We start from the raw sequence: 26,417 nt of genomic DNA on the forward strand, positions 1-26,417 counted from the left end.
TGCACCACTGGGGAAGTCCCCAGTGTTTCTTGTCATTCATGACCTCAACACTTCTGAAGAGTATTGATCAATTACTTTGTAGAATGTCCCTCCATTTGGGTTTCTCCAATGTTTTCTCATGACTGAAATGAGGTTACGCATTTTTGGCAAGAATACCACAAAAATTATGCTGTCTCCCTTTCAATGCAACATAAGCAAGGAATTCATGATATCCTTAATACTGATATTTACCTTAATCACCCAGTTAAGTTGGTGTCTGCCTTGTAAGTTGGTTTTCTCCTTGTAAGCTGATAACTACCTTGGGGAGACATTTTGAGACTATGCAATGTTATTTCTCCCCAAACTTCCATCTACTAATTTTAGCATCAGTGGATCCTTGTTTACAATATTTATTACTGAAGTGGTTACCTAATGGTAATTCTGTTTACCTTTTTCTTCTCACATTTATTCATTGGAATTCCAATTTATTCACTGGAATTGTGAAGAAGAGCTCTTATTTATTTGTTTGTTTATTTGTTTACTTATTTTATTTTGTAAGTCAGTCAGTTGAATGTTTATTTCAGTATGAACCCATAAATATCTTATTCTATGGGCTATAATCCAATACTATCTTTTCTTTTTTTCCTTAAATTGTTACAGTTTGGGCCAGTGGGTACTCCTTCATGTTAGCTCTTGTGTTCTTTCAAAACAACCCTTTTCTGACACCACCAGATGTTCCAGGCTCTTGTCTTTTCGCTGTCCCAGTCCTGTAATCAACCACTTCTAGCAGTGCTGGTTCCTTTTACAGACCAAGATCTGGGCACTAGGTATGATCATTCTTACCGAGGTGTCACTACTTCTGTGTCCTCTCAGCAGACAGAACTAGGAAATATGTACTAAGCATAGTAGCCCACCTATACACATATATCTATATTTCTGTATCCCTTTATCTGTGTGCTTATCTATCTACATATTGAAAACCATAAGCTTATACTAGTATTTCTAGCTCTAATCCAAAAGGTTCCTTTTAACCTTCCCTCTTTTTTTTTTTTTTTTGCAGTACGCGGGCCTCTCACTGTTGTGGTCTCTCCCATTGCGGAGCACAGGCTCCGGACGCGCAGGCTCAGCAGCCATGGCTCACGGGCCCAGCCGCTCCGCGGCATGTGGGATCTTCCCAGACCAGGGCACGAACCCATGTCCCCTGCATCGGCAGGCGGACTCCCAACCACTGCGCCACCAGGGAAGACCCCCTTCCCTCTTTTTAAAATATAACTTCTCTCTTTAACAGTGAGAAACCCAATTCTCATTATCTACAATTTATTTACTTACTTGTTCAATTTTAGTACATAGACAGAGTTGTTGCTAATCCATTCCTCTTTGAGAAACACTTTTACTAACTGGATTACAGCATTTATGTATGTTTTTTCCCTTAGCCTTACAGAATCCAGTCAATACACTGTTTTCCAGTTTCTTAAGTTTGTTCTTTCCCCCCCGCCACCCTTCTGTGTAGTTATTTTATTCATCTGTAATACTGTTAGGCTCATTTGTCAATGTTCATTCCATTTTGGGTTCCCCCTCCACCAGATTCTAATTGGTTTTAATCATTTATTTTCGGGGGTATATGAAACATCATTGTGGTTCTGTGAGACAGAGCCACACAAAAAGACATACTCAAAGAAGTGTCGCTCCCTCCTCATCAATGTTACCCTATTTCCATTCCCTCTTTCATCTCCCTCATCGATACTACCCTATTTCCATTCCCTCTTTCTTTCTACCCCTTTCCCAACCTTTCCCAAGATTGCAGGTATCCAATCTTGTTATTTCTGGTTTATCCTTTCTGCATTTTTTTTGCACAAATGAGGAATTACATGTATATTTTCTTATTCCTCCTTTCTTTCTTAGATGAAGGATAGCATACTACATACGCTTTTGGGGGCTTTTTATTTTTCACATAACAATATGTCGTGGAAATCACTTCATATCACTTCATAGACTCTTTCATTTTCTTTTTACATCTGCATAGTATTCCACTATGTGACTGTACCATAATTTAATCAACCATTCTATGTATGAGCATTTCAATTTTTTCAATGTCTCGTAATTATAAACAATACTGCAAACAATAACTTTGTTCTGATGTATTTTCATATTTTTGTATTGATAGTTGTATCTTCAGGATGGATTCCTAAAAGTAAGCTTGTTGGGTTGAAAGCCGCGTACATACGTAATTCTGTTAGGTATCACCAAATATCCCTCCAGAAGGGTTGTGGCAATTTACCTTCCCACCAGCGATGTGTAAAAGAGCCTTCTCCCCCACAGCCTCATCAACAGAATGTGTTGTCCTAGTTTTTAATTTTTGCCAATCTGATAGGCAAACAATGACATCTGTGTTGTTTTAACTTGAATTTCTCGCGTCTACTTCCCAGTTTTCCATCAGGTCCGCTGTTGCTCAATTTTTAAGGGTTCTCCACATATTAGGAACACTACCCTTTTGTCTTAGATGTATGTTGCAAATATTCCCTCCAAGTATGCCAGCTGTGTTTTGACTTTATGTTGTTTTTAGCCATTCAAATTTTTATTTCTCCATAGGAAAATGTATTAGTCTTGTATTTTACTGCCTCTGGATTCTGAGTAATAGTAAGAAAGACTTTCCCTACACCAGGTTTAGATGGGAATTCATCTGTGTTTCCTTCTAGTAGTTATATGGTTTTATTTTTTACATTTAGATTTTCTTTTTTTGTAATGTATCTTCTTTTTTTTAACATCTTTATTGGAGTATAATTGCTTTACAATGTTGTGTTAGTTTCTGCTGTAAAACAAAGTGAATCAGCTACACATATACATATATCTCCTCCCTCTTGCATCTCCCTCCCACCCTCCCTATCCCACCCCTCTAGGTGGTCACAAAGCACCGAGCTGATCCCCCTGTGTTATGCGGCTGCTTCCCACTAGCTACCTATTTTACATTTGGTAGTGTATATATGTCAATGCTACTCTCTCACTTCATCCCAGCTTACCCTTCCCCTCCCCATGTCTTCAAGTCCATCCTCTACGTCTGCATCTTTATTCCTGTCCTGCCCCTAGGTTCATCAGAACCATCTGTTTTAGATTCCATATATATGTTAGCATTCGGTATTTGTTTTTCTTTTTCTGACTTACTTCACTCTGTATGACAGACTCTAGGTCCATCCACCTCATTACAAACAACTCAATTTCGTTTCTTTTTATGGTTGAGTAATATTCCATTGTATATATGTGCCACATCTTCTTTATCCATTCATCTGTTGATGGACACTTAGGTAGCTTCCATGTCCTGGCTATTGTAAATAGTGCTGCAATGGACATTGTGGTACATGACTCTTTTTGAATTATCATTTTCTCAGGGTATATGCCCAGTAGTGGGATTGCTGGGTCATAAGGTAGTTCATTTTTAGTTTTTTAAGGAACCTCCATACTGCTCTCCATAGTGGCTGTATCAACCTACATTCCCACTAACAGTGCAGAGGATTCCCCTTTCTCTACACCCACTCCAGCATTTATTGTCTGTAGATTTTTTGATGATGGCCATTCTGACTAGTATGTGATACTTCATTGTAGTTTTGATCTGCATTTCTCTAATGATTAGTGATGTTGAGCATCCTTTCATGTTTGTTGGCAATCTGTATATCTTCTTTGGAGAAATATCTGTTTAGGTCTTCTGCCCATTTTTGGATTAGGTTGTTTGTTCTTTTGATATTGAGCTACATGAGCTGCTTGGATATTTGGAGATTAATCCTTTGTCAGTTGCTTCACTGGCAAATATTTTCTCCCATTCTGAGGGTTGTCTTTTCATCTTGTTTATGGTTTCCTTTGCTGTGCAAAAGCTTTTAACTTTCATTAGGTCCTATTTCTTTATTTTTGTTTTTATTTCCATTTCTCTAGGAGGTGGGTCAAAAAGGATCTTGCTGTGATTTATGTCATAGAGTGTTCTGCCTATGTTTTCCTCTAAGAGTTTTATAATGCCTGGCCTTACATTTAGGTCTTCAACCCATTTTGAGTTTTGTTTTTTTCTTGCGGTACGCCTCTCACTGTTGTGGCCTCTCCCGTTGCGGAGCACAGGTTCTGGACGCGCAGGCCCAGCGGCCAAGGCTCATGGGCCCAGCCGCTCTCCGGCATGTGGGATCTTCCCGGACGGGGGCACGAACCCGTGTCCCCTGCATCGGCAGGCGGACTCTCAACCACTGCGCCACCAGGGAAGCCCCATTTTGAGTTTATTTTTGTGTATGGTGTTAGGAAATGTTCTAATTTCATTCTTTTACATGTAGCTGTCCAGTTTTCCCAGCACCACTTATTGAAAAGGCTGTCTTTTCTCCATTGGATATTCTTGCCTCCTTTATCAAAGATAAAGTGACCATATGTGCGTGAGTTTATCTCTGGGCCTTCTATCCTGTTCCATTGATCTATATTTCTGTTTCTGTGCCAGTACCATGCTAACTTGATTACTGTAGCTTTGTAGTATAGTCTGAAGTCAGGGAGCCTGATTCCTCCAGCTCCGTTTTTCTTTCTTAAGATTGCTTTGGGACTTCCCTGGTGGCACAGTGGTTAAGAATCCGCCTGCCAACGCAGGGGACACGGGTTTGAGCCCTGGTCCGGGAAGATCCCACATGCCACGGAGCAACTAAGCCCATGTGCCACAACTACTAAGCCTGCGCTCTAGAGCCCACGAGCCACAACTACTGAAGCCCGTGCACCTAGAGCCCGTGCTCCTCAACAAGAGAAACCACCGCAATGAGAAGCCTGGGCACCACAATAAAGAGCAGCCTCTGCTCACTGCAACTAGAGAAAGCCCGTGCACAGCAACGAAGACCCAACACAGCCAAAAAAAAAAAAGATTGCTTTGGCTATTAGGGGACTTTTGTGTTTCCATATAATTTGTGAAATTTTGTGTTCTAGTTCTGTGAAAAATGCCATTGGTAGTTTGATAGCGTTTGCACTGAATCTGTAGATTGCTTTGGGTAGTATAGTCATTTTCACAATATTGATTCTTCCAATCCAAGGACATGGTATATCTCTCCATCTGTTTATATTTAGATTCTTAATCCATTTGGAGTTTATTCTTCTATTTGCTGTGAGAATTTGTTACCTGAAAACTCAGTTCACCTTTTCATGGGTGTCAAGTCAAAAGACACTACCAAGTCAAAGACTGGGAGAAGGCAGGATTTATAACTTGCAGCAAGTAAGGAGAACACTGGTGATCATTCCCAAATCAGTGTCTCCCTGAACAGCAAAATTGCATAAGTTTTAAGCTAAGAGTACCTGCATATTCATGAAGGGGTTTGGGCTGGTGTACACATATTCATGAAGGGACTTGGACGGTTGGCAGAGTCCAAGCTGGAAAAGGTCAATATCATCATCCCTTAGGTTCCAGTTGATCTGGTGGGTCAGCAATTCAGGCTAATCTCTCTACCTTTGAAACAGAACTGGGAATCTTTACAATGGATATTTTATCTTTGTTATTGTTACTTCTCTTCCCTGATAACAGTCATTGGTTTCTGCATTCCTTTGTTCCCTTAAGATCATTAATTACTGAGACCTGTTCAAGGATAAGCATTATGGCCATGCTTAAACCACAAAATGGCTTAGGTCAAAAATGGCTTCTCTTGTGTCAAGAAAGCTATGCCTGGTTCTCTTTCTCTGAGGACTCCCTTACCCTATCTGGTTCCAAAATGGATATAATCTTACCTTTTTCTAAATGGCTACCCAGTTACCTCAGTACCATTTATTAAAAAGCTAACCATTACCTCAGTGGTTTCAGATACCATCTTTGTCATATACTAAATTATACATATGTGGTCTAATTCTGGTCTTCCTGTTCTGTTCCACTGATCTAGTTGCCTATTCATGCACCAGTATCACACTGCTTTAATTGTGGGGGCTTTAGAGTATGTTTCAATGCCTGATAAGCCTAGTCTCTCATAGTTTTTCTTTTTCCTAGCTTTCCTAGTTTTTCTGTTTTCCTAGCTATTCTTGCATGTTTGTTTTTCCATATGAATGTTAGTATCAAGTTGTATATGCCATAACATAGCATGTTGGTATTTTTATTGAGACTGCATTGAATTTATAAATTATCTTAAGGAGAATTGATATCATTATAATGTTGAGTCATCCCATCCAAGAATAGGGAATGTTGTCTTTCCATTGGTTAATGTCTTCATTTTTTTCTAGTGTATTTAAAATTTTTCTTCATATAGGTGTTGCACATTTCTTGTTTAATTTATTCTGAAGTATCTTCTTTATTACTATTGTAAATGAGTATTTTCCTACCATTATGCCCTCTGTTTGGTGTTTGTGTATACAACATTATTGATTTTTTTAACAGTAATTTTTGTATTGTTACACCACTGAATTCTTTTATTGTTTGAACTGATTTTATCTTTGAGTCCCTGGAGTTTTCCAGATATGTTTTCAAAGCATTTTTACATAGAGATAGTTTTTATTCTTCTTCACCCATTCAAATGTCTCTTCTTGTCTAATTGCATTCGTTAATAAGTCTTTATATAATGGTGAAGAATAGCAGAGATAGTGAACATTCTTATCTTATTACTGATTTTAGTGGAAATGCCTCTAGTGTTTCTCCATTAAATAAGATTAGGCATTAGGGCTAAGCATATCTATATTATTGATACAGTATCAACTGTATTGTAACTGTAGCACTGTACTGAACTGTACTTATTGATAGAAGGAGAAAGTATCCCTCAATTTTTACTTCCTGGAGTGCTTTTTATGATAAATTGATGTTGAATTTTTTCAAAGGATTTCTCAACATCTATGGAGATAGTCATATAATTTTTTCCTTAGATTTATTAATATGAAATATGATACTCATGTATCTTCTAATACTGAACAAATCTTCCATTTCTGGAATAAATCTCACTTGGTCATTATTTTCCTAATTTGGTGTTAGATTTTGTTTACTAAAATTCTGTTTAAACTTTTTGTACCAATAATCATGTATAATACTGGTTTGTATTTTTATTTGTAATGTCTTTATTTGGTTTAGGTGTCAGTGTTATATTTGCTTTATAAAAGGAATTAGGAATTTTCCTTCTTCAATACTCTGGAACACGGACTTCCCTGGTGGTGCAGTGGTTAAGAATCTGCCTGCCAATGCAGGAGACACAGGTTGGAGCCCTGGTCGAGAAGATCTCACATGCAGTGGAGCAACTAAGCCCATGTGCCACAACTACTGAGCCTGCACTCTAGAGCCCATGAGCCACAACTACTTAGCCCGCATGCCACAACTACTGAAGCCCACACGCCTAGAGCCTGTGCAACAAGAGAAGCCACTGCAATGAGAAGCCCATGCAGCGCAACAAACAGTAGCCCCTGCTCGTCCCAACTAGAGAAAGGCCCACGCACAGCAACAAAGACCCAACACAGCCAAAAATAAATTAATTAATTTAAAAAAATACTCTGAAATAACTTTAACACCATTGGAATTTCTGATCTTTGAAGGTTTGGTAGAATTTCCTATGAAACTATCTGGGCCCGGCACTTTTTTGTATCGTAGTTCCTTCTTTTTTTTTTTTTTTTTTTTTGGCTGCACCTCACCACTTGTGGGGTCTTAGTTCCCAGACCAGGGATCCAACTGGGGCCTCCAGCAGTGGAAGCAGAGTCCTAACCACTGGAAGGCCAGGGAATTCCCTGTATTTCTTCTATAGAAACTGGTCAGTTTAAGCTTTCTATCTCTAACGGGATCAATTTTGGCAATCTGTATTTCCCTAGAAAATTATATATCTAGCTTTTTCAAATTTATTTGCATTAAGTTCTGTAAAATACTCTTTTTTTTTTTAACATATTATTATTTTTTGCTGCCTTGGGTCTTCATTGCTGCGTGCGGGCTTTCTCTAGTTGCAGTGAGCGCAGGCTCTTCGTTGCAGTGCATGGGCTTATCATTATTGTGGCTTCTCTTATTGCAGAGCATGGGCTCTAGGTGCGTGGGCTCAGTAGTTGCAGCACGCAGGCCCTAGAGTGCACAGGTTTCAGTAGTTGTGGCCCACAGGCTCAGTAGCTCCAAGGCCATGTGGGATCTTCCCGGACTAGGGATCGAACCTGTGTCCCCTGCATTGACAGGCAGATTCTTAACCACTGTGCCACTAGGGAAGTTCCCTTTTATTGGTTTTTAATTTCTGTTTCAATGATTATTTCCTCCTTGTCATTTATTCTGTATCTTTGTGCTTTCTCCCTTTTTTCTTTTCGTTTTCTTTTTCTTTTCTTTCTTTTTAACTTTATTGTATTACAGTTGATTTACAATGTTTTGTTAGTTTCAGGTGTACAATGAAGTGATTCAGTTTACATATACATATATTCATTCTTTTTCAGACTCTTTTCTCATATAGGTTATTACAGAACATCGAGTAGGGCTCCCTGTGTTATACAGCAGGTCCTTGCTGGTATCTACCTTATATATAGTTATGTGTGTATGTTAATCCCAAGCTCCTGATTTATCCCTCCTCACCATGTTTCCCCTTTGGTAACCATAAGTTTGTTTTCCATATCTGTAAGTTTGTTTCTGTTTTGTAAATTAGTTCACTTGTATCATTTTTTAAAAAAATTAGACTCCACATATGAGTGCTCTGACTTACTTCACTTAATATGATAATTTCTAGGTCCATCCATGTTGCTGTAAATGGCATTATTTCATTCTTTTTTATGGCTAAGTAATATTCCATTGTATATACATACACCTTCTTTATTCATTCCTCTGTCAGTGGACGTTTAGGTTGCTTTCATGTCTTAGTTATTGTAAATAGTGCTGCAATGAACATTGGGGTGCATGTCTCCCTTTTTTCTTGATCAAATTAACTAGTTGGTTCATCTATCTTTTTTTGAAACAAGATTTTGATTTATTATTAAAATTATCATTTTTAAATTCTTATTCTTATTAATTTATTATTTCATTCCTGTTTCTCTGCTTTACTTTGTTATTCTTTTGCTAGTTTTCTGAGTTTGGAATTTAATTCATTTATTTTTATTCTTTCATTTTTATTGATAAAAAGAGTTTAGCTAATAAATTTTTCTTTGATAACTCCCTTAAATGCATCCCAGAGATTCTGACATGCAGTGTTTTCATTGTCATTATTTTTTTTTAATTCTATAATATCAGTTTGTATTTCCTTTTTCACCCAGGATTTTTTTAATAGGTTTAAAATTTCCAGATATAGGACATGCTGTTGTTATTGTTAATAAATTCTAGTTTTATACCATTTGATCAGCATGTTTGTAATAATTCCACTTTATAGAAGTTACTGACATTTTCTTTATGACCTAATAGGATCAATTTTCCTGACTGTGTTGTGGACACATGACAAAAATGCTTATTTCTATCATTAGAATGTAGAGTTCAATTTATATCCATAGGATCTACCCTATTCATCAGATCAACACGGTTCACTATGTTATTTAGATCTTTTATGTCCTTAGTTGTATTCTGTCTATTAGATCTGTCTTGTGCCATTAGAGAAATGCAAATTAATACCACAATGAGATATCACTACACACTGATTAGAATGGCTACTATTTCAAAACAGGACAATACCAAATGCTGACAAGGATGCAGAGAAACTACAAGATACACTGCTGGTAGGAGCCACTCTGGAAAACAGTTTGGTGGTTTCTTTTAAAACCGAACATGTATTTGCCATACAACCCCCTCTTTTCATTACCTCAAGAATTCCAGAGGCTCAGAAACTCCACAGAAGAACTTCTGAGGTCCCTGGAACCACTTGGAATGATATGCAAGGTTTTATATCTATCTACTTAAGTCTATTTTTCTGAAGAAATGGCCCATAGCTTCTGAAAGAGGTCTATGACTTGCTAAAAGGTTAAGAACCATGACTATATTGACTCTAAGAAAAATAAGAAAATGAAACATGAACCCCAATTTTTTTTCTTTTTTAAATTAAATTTATTTTATTAATTTATTTAATTTTTGGCTGTGTTGGGTCTCCATTGCTGCGCACGGGCTTTCTCTAGTTGTGGTGAGCGGGGGCTACTCTACGTTGCAGTGTGTGGGTTTCTCATTATGGTGGCTTCTCTTGTTGCGGAGCACAGGCTCTAGGTGCATGGGCTTCAGCAGTTGTGGCACGTGGGCTCAGTAGTTGTGGCTCGCGGGCTCTAGAGTGCAAGCTCAGTAGTGGTGGCGCATGGGCTTAGTTGCTCCGCGGCATGTGGGATCTTCCCGGACCAGGGCTTGAACCCATGTCCCCAGCATTGGCAGGCGGATTCTTAACTACTGCGCTACCAGGGAATCCCCCAATATTTCTTAAATATTATTATAGTATAATTATACTATATAATTATACTATACTATATACTATATATTATATACTATATATATACTATATATACTATATACATATAATTTATATATAATTTATTATAATACTATAATTATAGTATAATTATACTATAGTATAATAATTATACTATACAAGTTAATTTTTGTAAATTCTATTTTCATTCTTACAAAGAAAATAAACTAATACCTTTCAGCTAACTTGTTTAGAAGACATTTTGTAACATTACCATTTTAACCCTACTTTTTTCTAATATACTTCAAATACTAAGAAATTATTATATTTAAAATGTGTCTTACATTCTTCAGGATGGACAGATGAATAACTCCCAAGATTTAATAAGTGACTGGTAAATGTTGATTGCAGTACTGTCTCACCAACCCAATGATCCTCATGAATAGTAACATCTAGAAAGGGGAAAAAAAAAGTTCTGATCATGCCAAAAATTCCTTCACATTGTGGTTAACGTACCTATCATAGCAAAATACTGTGCATGCCTCTCACATGCTAGCCAACTGAAGTTCAAATAGGGTAAATCATCTGCCTAAAGGAACAAAATGATAAAATAGCAAATCTGAACTCTGAATGTAGGTATGTCTGTATGTAGGTAAAATAACAAAATTGCTTCTGTATATTCAAACAATATCAATATGGAAGCTCTGCTCCACAGATAGAAGTTTAAAGGTTTTTGTTCACTTAAGGTAAATGGTACAATGTATACTTCTGATAAATTAACAGTGAATAGGGACTTCCCTGGTGGCACAGTGGTTAAGAATCTGCCTGCCGGGCTTCCATGGTGGCGCAGTGGTTGAGAGTCCACCTGCCGATGCAGGGGACACGGGTTCGTGCCCTGGTCCGGGAACATCCCACATGACGCGGAGCAGCCGGGCCCGTGAGCCATGGCCGCTGAGCCTGCACGTCCGGAGCCTGTGCTCCGCAACGGGAGAGGCCACAACAGTGAGAGACCCGCGTACCGCCAAAAAAAAAAAAAAAAAGAATCTGCCTGCCAATGCAGGGGACGCGGGTTCAATCCCTGGGCCGGGAAGATCCCATATACCTCGGAACAACTAAGCCCACATGCCACAACTACTGCGTCTGCACTCTAGAGCCAACAAGCTACAACTACTGAGCCCGCGTGCTGCAACTACTGAAGCCCACGCGCATAGAGCCCATGCTCCGCAACAAGAGAAGCCACTGCAATGAGAAGCCTGCATACTGCAACGGAAAGTAGCCCCCACTCGCCACAACTAGGGAAAGCCCATGCACAGCAACAAAGACCCAGTGCAGCCAGGAAAAAAAAAGTGACTAATTTAGGGCCAGGAAGCCAAGCAGTGGTTCATTCCAAAGCAGTAGTGCCTAGAAGAGTAAAAAACATTCAGTACGGGCTTCCCTGGTGGCGCAGTGGTTGAGAGTCCGCCTGCCGATGCAGGGGACACGGGTTCGTGCCCCGGTCCGGGAAGATCCCACATGCCGCGGAGTGGCTGGGCCCGTGAGCCATGGCTGCTGAGTCTGCGCGTCCGGAGCCTGTGCTCCGCAACGGGGGAGGCCACAACAGTGAGAGGCCCGCGTACCGCAAAAAAATAAATAAATAAATATATATATACATATATATATACATATATATATATATAAAAACACATTCAGTATGCATTTACCCCTTCTGCTAATAAGCATAACGTAAGCCATTCTTATTCAGAAATTGTGAACTAGATACTTTTTTTTCCTAAGAAAATAAAGCAAAACAGAACAAACAAAAAAACCTGTTTAAAAAAAAAAAGGTGTTCATAGAAATAATCTAAATATTCTATAATAGGAAAATGGTTAAGTAAATTGTGGTAAATCACTTCACAGAATGTTACCTACTTGTTAACAATTGTATGGACACTAGGAAAAGATAGAGAGATAGCAGGGTTGAGTCTCCATCTGCTAGGTAAAGGCCTCCTGGGAGGCACACACAGTGACAGTAATGCCTTGGTAAAGTAACCATGGTCCACGGTCTAACCCTCTCTTTATGGTCTGGGGAACCTCATTTTTTTCAGCACTCCAAAAATAGATTTCAGCTCTGCAGCATAAGCTCAGTTAATGAGACAAAAAAACCCAAAACAGAACACAATCTTTTTGTTTAAATATACAACAAGGCATTAATTGCCAAAGAACAACACTTGCAGCCTGTTCTCACCTTGTAGGCAGTTTTACACCTTGGAAGCCAAGTCATACGGAAAGGGCTGCTCAGCAAGCACTGAATCAGAACAGAGCTGAGTTAGATGACCTGAGCTGCCAACGAATAAGGATACCGCCAGTAAAACAAGACTACGCCAAGCTGTTACAATCCCATGTTCATCTCTTCAGTAGGGACTTACACAATCTTACACAAATCTTACACAAATCACAATCTTACACAATCCTACACAAATACCAGCGTATATTAGCTAAGGTTCTCACTCCCCCAGCAAACCATCTGGTAGGAATTACCAGTGATTGATTGCCTTGATTTTTCTTTATAAGCTTCTAAGGCTGACCCACACCTCTTCTCTATCACATTTTCTTTAGATGTACTATTAAGCTCAATCAACTTCATCCTGGTCTGGGATTCATGCTATTTTTTAAAATAAATTTATTTATTTATTCACTTATTTTTGGCTGCGTTGGGTCGTCATTGCTGCCCGCGGGCGTTTCTCTAGTTTTGACAAGTGGGGGCTACTCTTCGTTGCAGTGTGCGGGCTTCTCACAGCAGTGGCTTCTCTTTGTTGCGGAGCAGGGGCCCTAGGCACGCGGGCTTCAGCAGTTGTGGCACACAGGCTTAGTTGCTCTGCAGCATGTGGGATCTTCCCGGACCAGGGCTCGAACCCGTGTCCCCTGCATTTGCGGGCAGATTCTCAACCACTGCACGCCACCAGGGAAGTCCTGGGATTCATTCTTTTTTTTTTTTTTTAATTAAGATTGGGAAGTCCACTTATTTATTTATTTATATTTATTTATTTACTTTTGGCTGTGTTGGGTCTTCGTTGCCGCGTGTGGGCTTTCTCTAGTTGCGGCGAGCGGGTACTACTCTTCACTGCGGTACGTGGGCTTCTCATTGCAGTGGCTTCTCTTGTTGTGGAGCAGGGTCTCTAGGCACGCAGGCTTCAGTAGTTGTGGTACGCGTGCTCAGTAGTGTGGCTCACAGGCTCTAGAGCACAGGCTCAGTAGTTGTGGTGCAAGGGCTTAGTTGCTCCACGGCATGTGGAATCCTCCCAGACCAGGGCTCGAACCCGCGTCCCCTGCATTGGCAGGCAGATTCTTAACCACTGCACCACCAGGGAAGTCCTGGGATTCATTCTTAAAATGACTGGTATCTCTGCCCTAATACACTGGTGTGTTTATCTTTAAATCAATAAAGGACATGTAACAAAATGTTAAGATTTCTTTTTTCACGTGAAAAAGCAGGATACAAACTGTTTTTCATGATTACCATTGTATATTAAGAGTAGGGATTCTGGAGTCTGGGTGAAACCCTGCTTTGCCACCTCCTAGCTGGGTGACAGTGGGCAAGTTACTTCACTTCCCTGGGTCCCAATTTCCTCCAGCTGAAAAATGAGGATGATAATCAGTGCTCTCCTCATAGAGTTGAAAGACAGGTAAAGTTTGAAACAGGGACTGACACTAAGTAAGTTCCCAATAAATATCAGCTATTACCCATGTATGCAGACACAGATTGAGAAGTACGGGGAAGATAAGAGGAAGGTTAACACTCCAAAACTCCACTGGCGGTTATACGAGGTTGGTATAATACCAGGAGTTTCTCTTTTCCATATTTCCAAATGTGATTAATAGCGACCCTTAAATAACATGGGGTTAACGCATTGATAACTTTACAGTCAGCCCTCCATATCCCTTGTTCCTCCACATCCACGGATTCAACCAACCACAAACAGTGGAGTACTGTAGTGTTTACAATTGAAAAGTATGCACATATAAGCGGACCCATGCAGTTCAAACCCATGTTGTTCAAGGCCTTACAGTAATTTAAATAATTTTAAAATGCAATAGAAATTCTATGTTCCCTCAATAAGAATGTAGTGTGCACAGCTTTATTAGGGATTAAGTAGTAGATATATTGTCCTTTTATCATAAGATGGTTAATACACCTAAGGAAAAGGGTAAAAAAAAAGATATAAATAAAACTATAAAAGACAAAGAAAGAGTCTGATGATACACGACATGAATGCTAGCACAGTGAATGAAAGGAGGAGCAAGCAGAGAAGCCTTCTTAAGGAGAAGATGAGTGGGAAGGAGGGACAGAACTAAGAAGGACAGACAAACGCTCAGAAATGGCAATGCACAGGACCCTGGGAAGGGGTGAAGAGACCAACGCGGATGCCATAAGGAACTCGATCATTGCTGGAATCCTGAGAGACAAAGGGTAAAGGGAGAATCCTCAAAGGCTTAAAGTGGGAGGGGGAAAAAGCCCACAGCTTTGTAAAATAAACTCCCACTATACCATGATGACCTTACCCGTGAGTAAAATTATATCTCCAAGAAACACTGTAAGTGCCCAAAACGCTGCAGTCCTCCACAGAAAAACCTTCTTCTTAATTTCTGATTGGTCAATTACCACAATTGTTGCTAAAGGCACTTTAGAGCCAGAATTTGGTCCAGATTTTATGTTTATTTCTTTCACGTGACACGGAGATAACACCATGACTAAGCAATTATACTTCTGACTTTCAGAATCACAGTTTTTTATTAACGATGTCTTTTTAATGCCCTTAAATCCAGACACATTCCTCTGGTGCACTGTTACAGTATGATCTCTCTGATTAGAAATCAACTTGCTTTTCTTAGCGACGTGGGGGACTTCAGATAGAGCTTGAGGATGGCCTGATTTATCTTCAGAGGTCCAACTTCTTTCAACAGAACTTCTGTGGAAGGTATTCAATTGGGAACACAGTATTCCTGAGCTACATGACTCAATGCGCATCTCATTTGGCGTCAATTTATCATCAAAACGGAAAAGTTCTTGAGATCCTATATTTTCTTCAAGACCTTTATCGGTGTTCAAGAGAATGTGGCTATTTTTTGTTTCAGGACTAAAAAGTTCAAGGGAACAGGCTTGGTTCTGTCCACCTTCATATCCTTCTGTAGAATCATCATTGGGCTGAATCAAATTATCTTCAGTGATTCTTATTTCCCCATGACTTGCCTCTGGTTCAATCTCCATTTTAATGGTTCCTTTATTTATAGAATTCTGCCCTTTATACTTCCTTTGAGATAAAAAAGCAACCTGGCTGGAGGTCATTACACTGAGAAATTCAGTATCAGTGGATATTTTAAGGCCTGAGACCTTCCTAACTGTTCCTTCAGGCCTTGGTTTGTCTACTGTGCTAGAGGAAAATAATTCCCGACACTGGTTTTGTATTTCATGATGCTCTGCTGGTGCACAGTTTGTTTCCATAGCTCCTGGCCCCGTATTAGTCTGTTCAGCACCACAGATCACATCCAATATAGCTGCACACTTATGATCTAACTGAAAGGAATCTTTTGGAACATTCTGACCATGTATATTTGATTGATCTTTAGGCTGTTCAACTGTGATTTTCTTATGTTCACTGAAAAGCTTTTGATACTTTTCTTCTTCAGTTAAATGTTGAAATCCGGCCTTAAATCCACATATTTGATCACTGGAGTTGGTTCTATCACTCAACCCCAAGGGGTGACTCTTCTGGGATTTTATAGTTTGTGTTTCAGAAATGCAATGTGTGAAGTCATCTTTCACGTGAACAGATCTGTTCACAGAGTTTGCTGGAAAATGACCACGAGGAAGATCTGGAGGGTCCAGAGGTTCCAGGGCCTGATAATCCTCAAGACTTTTGTGCCTGCATTTTTCATCCTTCAGATGTAAGGAATGGTGATTGTACAAAAGCTGAATTTCTTTCCAGGGGTCCGCAGTGGACACTAAAGAAGTTGGTTCCTGTGATACTGTCATTTCCAGTGGGCTGATTGGAGCACCCCAAAAAATGTGGACTTGAGATCCTCCACTCATGGTTTCTGAAAAAATAAAAAATCTAAAATAAGCCTTTGTCATTAAATTTTTATAAGTTGATATTAACTTATATCCCCAAAGCAAATATAATATAAACTATGAATCAAAAACATAATTAATAGGTGATTTACATTGTTACTCCATTTAATTATAAAAGTAAGAAATATATAAGAAATCGTAAGGAGAAACCAAAGCATCCACAAAAATCGCTCACATAAAGACTCTCTTTAAGGAAAATAAAGCTCAGTATACTAACATCAAACGAGTAAATCCTTAGCATGGTCACTTTTTTGTGTTGAAAAACTTGCACCATTTAAACAATAACTTAGTAAAGAAGGCGGGAAACGGCATTTGTTTAACTGCACTATAGTCACCTTTAAATCTCCTGTTTCCTTTACTCCATTGATTATGTAAGTTTAGGGCCTCCTTCCTTCAACTGTGAACTCAGTTCCCAAGATTAGGGACTTCCCTGGTGGTCCAGTGGGTAAGACTCCATGGTCCCAATGCAGGGGGCCCGGGTTTGATCCCTGGTCCGGGAACCAGACTCCACACGCATGCCGCAACTGAGTCTGCATGCCGCAATAAAGGATCCCGCGTGCCGAAACGAAGATCCCGAGTGCTGCAGCTAAGACATCCCCACAGCCAAAATGAATAAATAAATATTAAAAAAAAAAAAGTAAACACACACACACACACACACACACACACACACACGTTTCAATTCCCAAGATCAAAACAGAAGGCTTGAACCAGAAAGAAAATAAAAAACCAAGGCTCTGGGGCTTCCCTGGTGGCGCAGTGGTTGAGAGTCTGCCTGCCGATGCAGGGGACACGGGTTTGTGCCCCAGTCCGGGAAGATCCCACATGCCGCAGAGCGGCTGGGCCCGTGAGCCATGGCCGCTGAGCCTGCGCGTCCGGAGCACAACGGGAGAGGCCACAACAGTGAGAGGCCCGCGTACCGCAAAAAAAACCCCAACAAACCAAGGCTCTTTTCAAGATGTCCAAGTGACTGTATTATCTATCTTTAATCTGTTAGCATAATCAATAGTTGCTTCTGTATTTTTAATCTTCTCTAAAATACACCAGATTAAGAAAAGTCACTTTGTAATACACAGATTAAAAAAACTCATTATAATTTAAAGTTTTTCATTAACTGTGGCACTTGATATAAGTAAACCTAAGTAAGCATCATATTTAGTGAGATAGAAATAAAGAAACATACCAATATTTACTTAATAATAACTGACTTTCAAAAAGTTTGTGGGGTTTTTTTTGTTTTTTTTTTGGCCGCGCTGCGTGGCTTGCAGGATCTTAGTTCCCCAACCAGGGATACAACCATGACCTTGGCAGTGAAAGTGCAGCGTCCTAACCAGTGGACCGCCAGGGAAATCCCCAAAGAGTATTTATTAAATAGATCTATTCCTAGAGTTTGCTGATAAATTTTTTATAGTGCTACAGGGACAAAAAGACAGATTAAGTCCCTGGCCTAAGAGAACTGTCAGCCTGGTTTTAAAAGAACAAAAAGGAGAGAAAAGTAGTGAATGTAAACTCATAGTTTAAAAATAATGTAATAAATACTATAAGCTGTAAATGGGAAACAGTAGTCTCCTGGGGAGCAATGCTCCTATGGAAGGTAAGCACTATGGCTATAAGCATCTAAACAAAAGAACGAGCAGCTGTAAAAGGCAGAGTTATGAAAGACCATGGTATGTTTGAGGACTTTTGATGAGAGTACAGGGTCCTTTGTAAAAAGGTAAGAAAGTTTCAAATCATGAAAAGTCCATTTGGAAGTATGGGAAGTATGGCAGTATACAGGAAGCAACAGCTATTATCCCCAATCACTCTTATCATTCCTTGAAGATTTGTTCATGGTCATCTCTTCCAAATCTAATAACCTATCCAATTATAATTCTTGTGATTTCAGTATCAATGTGGGTGTTCCTTCCAATAACCTGGCCTCTTGGTTCCTTGCCCTCTTCTCCTTCACTTATTTTATTCTCCACCCTACCTCAGTTATCCATTCTCATAATCATATAACTACCATTATCAATAACTACATACTTTTCCTTAATTTCAATTTAAGCTTTCAACTCTACTTTCTCCTATCTCAACTTACCCCCTCTAAATGCACAACTCCAACAGTTCTTTGACCACAAGGGATCTACGTTGAACACAATGATCATACTTCATTTTTACAGCCTCATTCTTCACTTCCCTCCTTAACCAGCTTAGATTCCATGGTCCCTTATTATAATCGTTCCCTATCATACTTCTCTAATTCTGCTGCTCTCATCTCCAAGGTACTGGCCAGCTAAACTCGAACCCTAGTTCAATCACCACCTACTCTACACCTGTAACCAATGAAAACTAGTCATTCATTAGTTCATTACCACTAACCTCAAGGTAGTACCCAGCAATCTTATCTTTTCCTGTCCATTCGTTCTCCAAGATAACTCTTTTATACCTTTTTACTCTTTAAATCCCCAGCATCTCCTCCCCTACCTTCAAGTGCAGCTGGTGATCATTTACAACTTGTCAACAACATATTTACCCACTTCTATCATACCCATATACTTTGCCCAACTTCCTATTACTACAGACGAACTAACTGTTCGTGCTTCTATGCAAAGCCATCTCTTCCTCACTTAGACATTAGATCTTATACCCTCTTTCCTAATCAGGTTTCAACAAGTCTCCCCTTTTCTCCTAAATCTTGATTTTTCTCTCTTTACTGGAGCATCTCCATCAACAAACAAACATGCTGTGATTGCTCCTCAAGGTGTTACTCCTCAGCTCCTCCACCCCACTTATTGCACCACTTTTCTGCTCTCCTCTACAGCAAAATTCCTTGAAAGAACTGTCAGGGCTTCCCTGGTGGTGCAGTGGTTGGGAGTCCGCCTGTCGATGCAGGGGACACGGGTTCGTGCCCCGGTCTGGCCAGATCCCACATGCCGTGCAGCGGCGGGGCCCGTGAGCCATGGCCGGGGAGCCTGCGCATCCGGAGCCTGTGCTCCGCAACGAGAGAGGCCACGGCGGTGAGAGGCCCGCGTACCGCAAAAAAAAAAAAAAAAAAAAAAAGAAAGAACTGTCAATATTCCCTCTGCTCCCATTCTCTCTTAAACCCACTCCAGTCAAGCATTGGTCCAAACCACTCCACTGAAACGGCATATTTCAAGGTCCCCAATAACCTCCACCTTAGCATCAGTCAACTCCCCATTTTCAACTTACTCGGACTGTCAGCAGGATTTGACACCACTGATCACTGCTTTCTTCTTTCTATCTGACTTTAGGGATACCACATCCTCTTGGTTCTCATCCCACCTCACACTACCTCCCCAGTCGCTCCTTCTCAGTCTCCTTTGCTAGCTCCTCCTCATCTCCTCAACTTCTTACTCAAGGGCCCAGTACTTGGCTCTCTCTCTGCACTCACCCCCTAGGTGATTTTCTTTCAGTCTCAGGATCTAAATACCTTCTAATGATTACCAGATGTATATCCCGATCACTAATGACTAATGACCACCAGATGTATATCTGATGTAATGACCGCCAGATGTATATCTCCATTACTAATGACTAATGACTACCAGATGTATATCTCCATCACTGGTGACTAATGACCACCAGATGTATATCTGATGTCATGACTAATGACCACCAGATGTATATCTCCATTACTAATGACTAATGACCACCAGATGTATATCTCCACAACTAATGACTAATGACTAACAGAGGGGGCAGGGGTTCCATCCCTGGTCAGGGAACTAGATTCCATATGCCTCAACTAAGAGTTCACATGCCACAGCTAAAGATCCCACATGCTGCAACTAAGAGTTTGCATGCCACAACTAAAGATCCTGCATGCCACAACTAAGAGGTCTCATGCCACAACTAAAGACCCCACATGCCGCAACTGAAAGATCCCACGTGCTGCAACTAAGATGCAGTGCAGCCAAATAAATAAATAAATATTTTTTTAAACCCTAGAAAGAAAAACATTGGGAAGCAAGATTAAGGATGATTTTTTCTAAGATTTCTATATTTTAAAAGTTTTATTGTGAAGAATAATGAATGTCTATTATTTTTATAATAATCAGATCTTTTTTTTGTTTGGTAATTCAGGCTTTTCTTTCATAATCTTCAAACTAGATATGGTGTTCCAATAGACATACAACAATGGACCTAAATCTAACACTGGAGAAAAAGAGCTGAGAACAATGTCGTCAGCTGTTAACTTATTAGCAGCTAAAACAAAGATATACCGCTATTTTCAAACAGTTTATAATAGTGAATTATTACTAAGGAAACAAAATTATAGTAAGTTTAGGTGTCAAGTCTTGACCCATAACAAAACAAAGAGGGCTAAGTATCATAAGTACTATAACCACATATCCCACCCCCATCTAATCCTCATAGAAAGAATAATCTGCATAAAGAATAATTGGTACATTAGATCTAATTGACAGTTTACTATCTATGTATCATTATTAAATTGGCCACTAGGGGGCCCCAAATAGCACAGCAAAAATGTTCAAGTTCAAAAGTTACATCAAAACCAAATGGAAGATCTAGGGGAAGATGGCGGAAGAGTAAGACGCGGAGATCACCTTCCTCCCCTTCTGGTACATCAGAAATACATCTACACGTGGAACAACTCCTACAGAACACCTACTGAACGCTGGCAGAAGACCTCAGACCTCCCAAAAGGCAAGAAACTCCCCACGTACCTGGGCTGGGCAAAAGAAAAAAGAATAAACAGAGACAAAAGAATAGGAACGAGACCTGCACCGGTGGGAGGGAGCCGTGAAGGAGGAAAGGTTTCCACACACCAGAAGCCCCTTCACGGGCGGAGACAGCGGGTGGCGAAAGGGGAAAGCTTCGGAGCCGTGGAGGAGAGCACAGCCACAGGGGTGCGGAGGGCAAAGCAGAGAGATTCCTGCACAGAGGATAGGTGCCGACCGGCACTCACCAGCCCGAGAGGCTTCTCTGCTCACCCGCCGGAGTGGGCGGGGCTGGGAGCTGAGGCTTGGGCTTCGGTCAGAACGCAGGGAGAGGACTGGCAGCGTGTACACAGCCTGAAGGGGTTACTGCACCATGGCTAGCTGGGAGGGAGTCCGGGAAATAGTCTGGAGCTGCTGAAGAGTCAAGATACTTTTTCTTCCCTCTTTGTTTCCTGGTGCGCGAGGAGAAGGGATTAAGAGCGCTGCTTAAAGGAGCTCCAGAGACGGGCGCGAGCCGCGGCTAACAGCACGGACCCCAGAGACGGGCATGAGACGCTAAGGCTGCTGCTGCCGCCACCCAGAAGCCTATGTGCCAGCACAGCTCACTATCCACACCTCCCTTCCGGGAAGTCTGTGCAGCCCGCCACTGCCAGGGTCCCGGGATCCAGAGACAACTTCCCCGGGAGAACGCAGGGAGGGCCTCAGGCTGGTGCAATGTCACGATGGCTTCTGCCGCCGCAGGCTCGCCCTGCACTCCGTACTCTTCCCTTTCCCAGGCCTGAGTGAGCCGGAGCCCCCGAATCAGCGGCTCCTTTAACCCCGTCCTGTCTGAGCGAAGAACAGACGCCCGACGGCGACCTACACGCAGGGACGGGGTCAAATCCAAAGCTGAACCCCGGGAGCTGTGCAAACAAAGAAGAGAAAGGGAAATCTCTCCCAGCAGCCTCAGGAGCAGCGGATTAAATCTCCACAATCAACTTGATGTACCCTGCATCTCTGGAATACATGAATAGACAACGAATCATCCCAAATTGAGGAGGTGGACTTTGAGAGCAAGATTTATTATTTTCTCCCCTTTTCCTCTTTTTGTGAGTGTGTATGTGTATGCTTCTGTGTGAGATTTTGTCTGTATAGCTTTGCTTTCACCATTTGTCCTACGGTTCTATCCGTCCGTTTTTTTACTTTAAAAAAAATTTTTTTTTAATAATTTTTTTAATTTAAATAACTTTATTATATTTTACCTTACTTTATTTTATTTTATTTTATCCTCTTTCTTTCTTTCTTTCTTACCTTTTCTCCCTTTTATTCTGAGCCATGTGGATGAAAGGCTCTTAGTGCTGCAGCCAAGAGTCAGTGCTGTGCCTCTGAGATGGGAAAGCCAACTTCAGGACACTGGTCCACAAGTGACCTCCCAGCTCCACTTAATATTAAACAGCAAATATCTCCCAGAGACCTTCATCTCAACACCAACACCCAGCTTCACTCAATGACAAGCAAGGTACAGTGCTGGACACCCTATGCCAAACAACTAGCAAGACAGGAACAAAACTCCACCCATTAGCAGAGAGGCTGCCTAAAATCATAGTAAGTCCACAGACACACCAAAACACACCACCAGACATGGACATGCCCACCAGAAAGACAAGATCCAGCCTCATCCACCACAACACAGGCACTAGTCCCCTCCACCAGGAAGCCTAAACAACCCACTGAACCAACCTTAGCCACTGGGGACAGACACCAAAAACAACGGGAACTACGAACCTGCAGCCTGCAAAAACGAGATCCCAAACACAGTAAGATAAGCAAAATGAAAAGACAGAAAAACACACAGCAGAGGAAGAAGCAAGATAAAAACCCACCAGACCTAACAAATGAAGAGAACATAGCAGTCTACCTGAAAAAGAATTCAGAATAATGATAGTAAAGATGATCCAAAATCTTGGAAATAGAATAGAGAAAATGCAAGAAACATTTAACAAGGACCTAGAAGAACTAAAGAGGAAACAAGTAACAATGAACAACACAATAAATGAAATTAAAAATACTCTAGAAGGGATCAACAGCAGAATAACTGAGGCAGAAGAACGGATAAGTGACCTGGAAGATAAAATAGTGGAAGTAACTACTGCAGAGCAGAATAAAGAAAAAAGAATGAAAAGAACTGAGGACAGTCTCAGAGACATCTGGGACAACATTAAACACACCAACATTCAAAATATAAGGGTTCCAGAAGAAGAAGAGAAAAAGAAAGGGACTGAGAAAATATTTGAAGACATTATAGTTGAAAACTTCCCTAATATGGGAAAGGAAATAGTTAATCAAGTCCAGGAAGCACAGAGAGTCCCATACAGGATAAATCCAAGGAGAAACACGCCAACACACATAGTAATCAAACTGTCAAAAATTAAATACAAAGAAAACATATTAAAAGCAGCAAGGGAAAAACAACAAATAACACACAAGGGAATCCCCATAAGGTTAACAGCTGATCTTTCAGCAGAAACTCTGCAAGCCAGAAGGGACTGGCAGGATACATTTAAAGTGATGAAGGAGAAAAACCTACAACCAAGATTACTCTACCCAGCAAGGATCTCATTCAGATTTAATGGAGAAATTAAAACCTTTACAGACAAGCAAAAGCTGAGAGAGTTCAGCACCACCAAAACAGCTTTACAACAAATGCTGAAGGATCTTCTCTAGGCAAGAAACACAAGAGAAGGAAAAGACCTACAATAACAAACCGAAAACAATTAAGAAAATGGGAATAGGAACATAAATATCGATAATTACCCTAAATGTAAATGGATTAAATGCTCCCACCAAAAGACACAGATTGGCTGAATGGATACAAAAACAAGACCCATATATATGCTGTCTACAAGAGACCCACTTCAGACCTAGAGACACATACAGACTGAAAGTAAGGGGATGGAAAAAGATATTCCATGCAAATGGAAACCAAAAGAAAGCTGGAGTAGCAATTCTCATATCAGACAAAATAGACTTTAAAATAAAGACTATTACAAGAGACAAAGAAGGACACTACATAATGATCAAGGGATCGATCCAAGAAGATATAATAATTGTAAATATTTATGCACCCAACGTAGGAGCACCTCAATACATAAGGCAAATACTAACAGCCATAAAAGGGGAAATCGACAGTAACACATTCATAGTAGGGGACTTAACACCCCACTTTCACCAATGGACAGATCATCCAAAATGAAAATAAATAAGGAAACACAAGCTTTAAATGATACATTAAACAAGATGGCCTTAATTGATATTTATAAGACATTCCATCCAAAAACAACAGAATACACATTTTTCTCAAGTGCTCATGGAACATTCTCCAGGATAGATCATATCTTGGGTCACAAATCAAGCCTTGCTAAATCTAAGAAAACTGAAATTGTTTCAAGTATCTTTTCCGACCACAACACTATGAGACTAGATATCAATTACAGGAAAAGAGCTGTAAAAAATACAAACACATGGAGGCTAAACAATACACTACTTAATAACGAAGTGATCACTAAGAAATCAGAGGAAATCAAAAAAATACCTAGAAACAAATGATGGAGACACAATGACCCAAAACCTATGGGATGCAGCAAAAGCAGTGCTAAGAGGGAAGTTTATAGCAATACAATCCTACCTTAAGAAGCAGGAAACATCTCGAATAAACAACCTAACCTTGCACCTAAAGCAATTAGAGAAAGAAGAACAAAAAAACCCCAAAGTTAGCAGAAGGAAAGAAATCATAAAGATCAGATCAGAAATAAATGAAAAAGAAATGAAGGAAACGATAGCAAAGATCAATAAAACTGAAAGCTGGTTCTTTGGGAAGATAAACAAAATTGATAAACCATTAGCCAGACTCATCAAGAAAAAAAGGGAGAAGACTCAAATCAATAGAATTAGAAATGAAAAAGGAGAAGTAACAACTGACACTGCAGAAATACAAAAGATCATCAGAGATTACAAGCAACTCTATGCCAATAAAATGGACAACCTGGAAGAAGTGGACAAATTCTTAGAAATGCACAACCTGCCAAGACTGAATCAGGAAGAAATAGAAAATATGAACAAACCAATCACAAGCACTGAAACTGAAACTGTGATTAAAAATCTTCCAACAAACAAAAGCTCAAGAGCAGATGGCTTCACAGGCGAATTCTATCAAATGTAGAGAAGAGCTAACACCTATCCTTCTCAAACTCTTCCAAAATATAGCAGAGGGAGAAACACTCCCAAACTCATTCTACGAGGCCACCATCACCTTGATACCAAAACCAGACAAGGATGTCACAAAGAAAGAAAACTACAGGCCAATATCACTGATGAACATAGATGTAAAAATCTTCAACAAAGTACTAGCAAACAGAATCCAACAGCACATTAAAAGGATCATACACCATGATCAAGTGGGGTTTATTCCAGGAATGCAAGGATTCTTCAATATATGCAAATCATTCTATGCGATACATCATATTAACAAATTGAAGGAGAAAAACCATATGGTCATCTCAATAGATGCAGAGAAAGCTTTCGACAAAATTCAACACCCATTTAAGATAAAAACCCTCCAGAGGCTTCCCTGGTGGCACAGTGGTTGAGCGTCCGCCTGCCAATGCAGGGGACACAGGTTCATGCCCTCGTCCGGGAAGATCCCACATGCCGCGGAGCGGCTAGGCCCGTGAGCCATGGCCACTGAGCCTGTACGTCTGGAGCCTGTGCTCTGCAATGGGAGAGGCCACAAGAGTGAGAGGCCCGTGTACCGCAAAAACAAAACAAAACAAAAACAAACAAAAAAAACCCTCCAGAAAGTAGGCATAGAGGGAACCTTCTCCAACATAATAAAGGCCATATATGACAAACCCACAGCCAACATCGTCCTCAATGGTGAAAAACTGAAAGCATTTCCACTAAGATCAGGAACAAGACAAGGCTGCCCACTCTCACCACTCTTATTCAACATAGTTTTGGAAGTTTTAGCCACAGCAATCAGAGAAGAAAAGGAAATAAAAGGAATCCAAATCGGAAAAGAAGACGTAAAGCTGTCACTGTTTGCAGATGACATGATACTATATATAGAGAATCCTAAAGATGCTACCAGAAAACTACTAGAGCTAATCAATGAATTTGGTAAAGTAGCAGGATACGAAATTAATGCACAGAAATCTCTGGCATTCCTATACACTAATGATGAAAAATCTGAAAGTGAAATCAAGAAAACACTCCCATTTACCATTGCAACAAAAAGAATAAAATATCTAGGAATATACCTACCTATGGAGACAAAAGACCTGTATGCAGAAAATTATAAGACACTGATGAAAGAAACTGAAG

At 40.2% G+C, this 26,417-nt stretch overlaps 1 protein-coding gene across 9 annotated transcripts in view; it reads right to left on the reverse strand.

Moving 5' to 3' along the window:
- The window catches only part of SHLD2 (shieldin complex subunit 2), a 111,781-nt gene that overhangs the window by 41,715 nt on the left and 43,649 nt on the right, over positions 1-26,417 (reverse strand). For 8 of the 9 annotated variants that reach the window (XR_010935892.1, XR_010935893.1, XM_067710292.1 and 5 more), the window contains 2 exons: positions 14,811-16,343; positions 10,616-10,723 (listed from right to left, as the gene is read on the reverse strand). Coding sequence is in view for 7 of the 9 variants with exons in the window: in XM_067710292.1 (XP_067566393.1) it covers positions 10,616-10,723; positions 14,811-16,338 (1,636 nt within the window). In the remaining 2 variants the exon portion in view is untranslated. Of the gene's footprint in view, positions 1-10,615; positions 10,724-14,810; positions 16,344-16,712; positions 16,964-26,417 lie in introns of all 9 variants that reach the window. The other variant, XM_067710290.1, reaches the window with a different exon arrangement.

Source organism: Pseudorca crassidens, chromosome 16 (assembly GCF_039906515.1).
Source record: "Pseudorca crassidens isolate mPseCra1 chromosome 16, mPseCra1.hap1, whole genome shotgun sequence".
NCBI classification, from domain to species: domain Eukaryota; kingdom Metazoa; phylum Chordata; class Mammalia; order Artiodactyla; family Delphinidae; genus Pseudorca; species Pseudorca crassidens.